The sequence below is a fragment of the Lipotes vexillifer genome, unplaced genomic scaffold, assembly GCF_000442215.2.
Source record: "Lipotes vexillifer unplaced genomic scaffold, Lipotes_vexillifer_v1.1 scaffold525, whole genome shotgun sequence".
Taxonomy (NCBI): domain Eukaryota; kingdom Metazoa; phylum Chordata; class Mammalia; order Artiodactyla; family Lipotidae; genus Lipotes; species Lipotes vexillifer.
The window spans coordinates 739,086-744,889 of record NW_006786891.1 but is presented as its reverse complement, the minus strand read 5'-3'; the positions used below and the strand labels follow the sequence as shown (position 1 = coordinate 744,889).

The window sequence follows — 5,804 nt, the reverse complement described above, 5'->3', positions numbered from 1 at the left end:
AGGGGGCGGGGGGGGGGGCGCGGGACGACAAATTCTGTGATGCCAGTGCAAAAATTCAGTGGAAGCCCTAAGGCAGTAGTAGTGTAACTAACTTCATAAAATTCAAACAACACTTTTAAATACACAGTGCTTCAGGCCAATGAGACTGCAGTTTATTTGACTATTTTATGGTAGGGGAGAAGGTTAAGTCTTGATGTGAAAGCCCTGATATCAATAACGGGGATGGTACAATCTGCCAGCAGAGGAGAGGTTGGCAGGTATGTTAGCTGCATCACTTCACAAGAAGAGTTTGAATCCTCACCGGAAGGGGTACCATCCTCTTCCGGCTCGTACTTCCCAAATCCAACAACCTGAAAGAGGCCGAAGACTTGAGGTGAGAGAGAATGCTGACAAAATTTGGGCAAAGACCTGTTAGGATCTCTGATACCAATCTAAACTCAGGGAATGGTAAATGTGCTAAATGACAACCCTGGAAAGGACAGAGCTACAGCTTAGGTAACCATACTCACATGAACGCTGAGCATTTTACTTCCTGGTCCTCTATGGGCCTTGAACCAGTTGACTAGGTCTGATTTTGAGAATGATTTCAGTGCTTCAATCTTAAAGGGGGAAGGGAGGACAGGAAAGAAAGAAAGCTATAAAAGACCAACAGTGTATTTTCTGTAAGGATATTAAACATGACACTCTAGGGCAGACCTCCTTGATCCTGCTTTTTGCACATCGTTTTATTCTTCCACATTTCAGCTGGCTCCCAACCTTCTGGAGAAGGATAAAAATGAGCCTCTGACACACCTTCATGTTTCTTAGCAGTGACTGACCCTGACAGGTAGCAGATGGCGTAATTACAGCTGAGTACTGTATGCTGAGCCAAACCCATCACACCTTAGTGTCACCTCTCAGGTACATGGTAATGGTACACTCTGGCTTCTAATAGGAAAACCACAGAACCTCAAGAGCTGGGCTGACTGAAGCCTCTTGTTAAATAACCCCTCTGCTTCAATATCCTTTGGTAATTCACCACATAGGGTTATAGTGTCAGAGCTATGGATTGCAGTGCCCAGAGCTCTTTTTCATGGGATTTATTACTTTGGGCTAGAATTTGCCACAAAGACTTATACACAGAATCCTTAAATCTGGGGAAGGAACTCCATAAAATTGAGAACCAGAAGTTCTCAATTTTCTTTAAGTAGCAGAAGCCGTTTTTCTCCCAAACCTTATAGGGAACCTAAGCATATAATAAAAAAGTGGAAAAAAATGTATATATATGCATAACAATGCTGTACAGCAGAAATTAACACATTGTAAATCACTATACTTCAATTTTTAAAAAATGAATCTGAGTGAAATTGGGGGAGCAGAAGTAAGGATTAGCAAGCACCCTGCTCACTTGGCCACCTAAGGCTCTAGAGAAGCCAGTCTGGAAACAAGATTTCATCAATCACATCAAGGAATGGGCAATAACTTGCCCCAGGTTTCTCTTCCACGCAATACCAATTTGCTTAGAATTGTGTCTCCTGTTAAATCAGGAGTCCCTTTCAGGGCTGTCTTACTCTGAAAACAGTGTTACTACCTCATGGGCAAGGCGGTCAAAGAGATACTGCTGAGTCACCACTTCATTCCAGTTCCTGTCCACCTCCTCCCCAAGGTGGGTGTCCTCGCACTCCTTCAGCTTGATCAGAGCTGTGACCTGTTACCATCAGAAAGAGACACCCTCAGGTGTGGCCTCACACCAGTTCCCTCAGAACACACTTGGCCCTGTCCAGTCTGCTTTGTGATGGACCTGCCAGCATGATGGGGAGGGATGAAGCTGGGAAGACATGGTCAGATTAAGGGGGGCGCTATAGAGCTCAAGAACCAGCCAGCATACAGCACTGTTAAGACTGGTGTCTAGTTGTCATGTGGGCTTGGGTGGGCCAAGGGACAAAAGACCAGGCCAACGCAGTACAGTCACCTGGGTGTTGAATGCATCCTCAGTGAGGTTCTCGATCTTCTCCTCGAAGCTAGAAAGAAACTCTTCTATCTTCTTATCAACAACTTCAGAGCTGAAACAAAACACCTTCAATTACAAGTCATCAGTGACCAGGTCTCAAGCAGAAGGCAAAGGAGAGAATCAGGGCTAAGGCATATTTCCAGGAAAGAGGCTGAAGTGATATTATCCCCTAAGCTGTGGGAGGGAAGGGAACAGTGAAGAGCCCTACCCCTACCCCACCTCTAGCCCGATTTCCTGGTATCCTCACAGGAAGCAGTAGACAGCCACGCTGACCATTCCAAAGCTGAGAACCAACAAGGCCTTGTATTGGGTTGGCCCAAAAGTTCGTTCTGTTTTTTTCCGTAAGATCGGTCTAGTAGTGCTTAGTTGTCTTTAACTTCATTCAAAACAATTCTGTTAGATTGTATTGTGACAGCTGTCATATCAGTGTGCATTTTAAAAAATATATCAAAGTTGGTGAATTTTTGTGTAGCCATTTTAATATTGAAGATGGAAGAAAAAGCAACATTTTCGGCATATTAAAAACACAACTGAAACGCAAAAACAGATCTGTGCAGTGTATGGAGAAGGTGCTGTGACTGATTGAATGTGTCAAAAGTGATTTGCAAAGTTTCGTGCTGGAGATTTCTCACTGGACAATGCTCCACGGTCGGGTAGACCAGTTGAAGTTGAGAGTGATCAAATCGAGACATTAACAGAGAAGGATCAACGTTATACTACACAGGAGAAGGCCGACATACTCAAAATATCCAAATCAAGCACTGAAAATCATTTGCACCAGCTTGGTTATGTTAATCGCGTTGATGTTTGGGTTCCACATAAGCGAAAAAACCTTCTTGACCGCATTTCCCCATGCAATTCTCTACTTAAACATAATGAAAACGTTCTGTTTTTAAAACAAATTGTGACAGGCAATGAAAAGTGGATACTGTACAATAATGTACAGAGATCGTGGGGCAAGAGAAATAAACTACCACCAGCCACACCAAAGGTCGGTCTTCGTCCAAAGAAGGTGATGTTGTGTATATGGTGGGATTGCAAGGGAGTCCTCTATTATGAGCTCTTTCCAGAAAACAAAACGATTCATTCCAACAAGTACTGCTCCCAGTTAGACCAACTGTGTCCAGTTGGTCGACAAAAAGTGTCCAGAATTAGTAAACAGAAAACACATAATCCTCCATCAGGATAATGCAAGACTGCATGTTTCCTTGATGACCAGGCAAAAACTGTTACACCTTGGCTGTTTAGTTCTGATTCATCCACTGTATTAGCCAGACATTGCACCTTCAGATTTCCATTTATTTTGGTCTTTCCAAAATTCTCTTAATGGACAAAATTTCCATTCCCTGGAGGACTGTAAAAGGCAGCTGGGATGGTTCTTTGCTCAAAAAGATAAAAAGTTTTGGGAAGATGGAATTAGGAAGTTGCCTGGAAAATGGCAGAAGGTAGTGGAAAAAAATGGTGAGTACATTGTTCAATAAAGTTCTTGGTGAAAATGAAAAATGTATCTTTTATTTTTACTTTAAAACCGAAGGAACTTCTTGGCCAACCCAATACCTTGCTTGTAGCATGAATGCCAGGTCGGGCATCTCTGCCTTTCTGGTCCTCAGATATGCCTGAAGAGAGGAAGCGGTGACAAGCCCTGCAGCCACCATAGGAGTTGAGTCAAGCCCTATGGGCCCACTCCTCATACTTACCATTGCTAAGCCTGGGATCAGGCCATCTATGAGCCAACCCCTACAGCTGTGACTAAATGGGAAGCAAATGGTCAGAGCTGCCTGAGGTTTAAGGATGCAGTCCCTATTCTCTGCGCCAAGAAAAATAATAGTTGGGCCCATCTACTCACTCGTTTACTCACTTGTATTTGGTTGCCTGAGTCCCCACGGTGACAGAGAATCCTAGAATCCCAGATGTATTCCTACAGGTAGGGTAGACATGGTACCTACAGCCAGAATGAAAAGTCCTATGAGCTCAGGTGGTCACCTAGGCCCTGTCCTCAGAGGCACTAGAGAGGAGTGGGAAGGGTTTCTCATCCCTACTGGACCTGAAGGTCCTGGAAGAGGATCCATAAATGTGTGCATGTATTTTACTCTCAGGTTAGAGTATCCAACCCTCTACTGAACTGTGGACCACAGGCTAGCTTTTTTCTCTTGCTAATCTTGAAGCTTGACCAAACTGAGAGCCTGATCACAGTCCAAGATGCAAATTCCAGAAGTTTTGACCAGTAGGTACGACTCTAAGGCATGAAAGGACCAAGAGCTCTGAGAGATTGCTCAGTCAGGATATTTGATAAACGTAAGCCTGCAAAGTAAGCCCCAGGTCTTATCTGAGCTCAATTTTCTTGTCAGCAGACTTACCCAAGGGTCTGCTTGGTTCGAAGGAAGTCAAAACAAGGCTCTTCCATGTGCATCTGTAATTCAACATACCATCAGCTCAACTCCTCCCAGCAGAGAAACTTCCATTTCTTTCCCCAAAAGTGTTACACATGACCCCAGAGTCCAGCCTCCCTCCTAAATCACCCAAGCCCCCTGTCCATGCTCATACTGGGTGAGAAACACTAAATAACCATCTCACCTACCAATCACAGATCTCTGGCCACTCCCAAGTCCCTAGCCCTCAGGGAGAAAGGCCAGAAAGCCAGTCCTCACAGTGGGTCAGGGGCTCATGAACATCGTGACTCTCCTTTATACAACTTACCACAAGCAGCTCCATAAGAGTGTATTCTTTCAGACTCCTGGCACCTGACTGAAAGAGAAAGCTGATCGGACCAACTGAAAATCCAATGGCTTACAGGGCTTCTTAATAATCCAGCTATTCTCAGCAGCCATTTATTCAGGTATTCAGAAGAGTACTATCCCACTCTTCTCTTCCAAGAGTTTATCATACCCTCTTATTGCTATATTTTCTGCCTTCCCACAAAACAGGAGATCTGTGAGGACAGAAATCGTGCTTGATGATTTGTATTCCCAGCCCTAGCACAGAACTGCAGGCAGACATGGAGGTGAGTCGGATAATCCCTGACCTGCCAGCTCCTGCCCAAAGAACCCAGAGGACACGACCTAAAACCAAGTACTTGCAGTTCAAGGTCCTAAGGAGGAGAGCAGGAAATGTCTGGGTAACTGGACCTATTCCTCAGATGGAGAGGATATGAATAGGAGCTTCTGCAGCCACGCACACAGACCCAACACTAGTTGATAAGAAAAATGCATAAGAGGCAGATACCACACTTGGAGACCACATCCTGGCTATCCTGGAGACTGGCAAAACAACAGGATGAAAGAGGGCAGGAGGCCAACGAGCGAGTGTTGCCAGTGCATCCCAGTCAGATTCTTGCAGGCTCCTCTGATACAGACCCATTACTATTCCTTCCTGCTTCACCTGAGGAAGCTGAAGCCTCTGTGCCCTGCAAGCCCTGTTTATCAGCAACAAGATTTCCTGTATGCCTCTGAAAGGATTGCAACAAAACTATTCAAAACCTTGTATTAACTTCCTGTTCAAAATGCTCTCTGTGAGGAGGGAAGTGGTTTCCCCAAGGGAAGCAGTTTGTATTAGAAGCTAGTGCTAAGAGGTGATCCATGGAAAGCACCTCAACAGACTCCGTCTTACAATACAAAATCCTGCCTGAAACTGGAGAAATACTACTCTCTGGGTTAAGCACCAGAAATGTAGACAGGGCTAAACAAGGCCAGGTCATACCATATATGAAGTTTGGGACCTGGTAGTCATTGCAGCTTCAAAGAAGCTGAGAACCTGGAAAAAAAAAAACCAGGTAGCTACAGCCAGAGGAAGACAGGCTCTACAGACAAGCTGGGCC

At 44.8% G+C, this 5,804-nt stretch overlaps 1 protein-coding gene across 3 annotated transcripts in view; it reads right to left on the bottom strand.

The window, feature by feature from the left end:
* The window catches only part of NRDC (nardilysin convertase), a 92,400-nt gene that overhangs the window by 380 nt on the left and 86,216 nt on the right, over positions 1-5,804 (bottom strand). For 2 of the 3 annotated variants that reach the window (XM_007459619.1, XM_007459620.1), the window contains 7 exons: positions 4,688-4,735; positions 4,348-4,400; positions 3,849-3,932; positions 1,952-2,042; positions 1,571-1,687; positions 510-599; positions 118-350 (listed from right to left, as the gene is read on the bottom strand). In XM_007459619.1, the coding sequence (XP_007459681.1) occupies positions 153-350; positions 510-599; positions 1,571-1,687; positions 1,952-2,042; positions 3,849-3,932; positions 4,348-4,400; positions 4,688-4,735 (681 nt within the window). In that variant the 3' untranslated portion in view covers positions 118-152. Of the gene's footprint in view, positions 351-509; positions 600-1,570; positions 1,688-1,951; positions 2,043-3,848; positions 3,933-4,347; positions 4,401-4,687; positions 4,736-5,804 lie in introns of all 3 variants that reach the window. The other variant, XM_007459618.1, reaches the window with a different exon arrangement.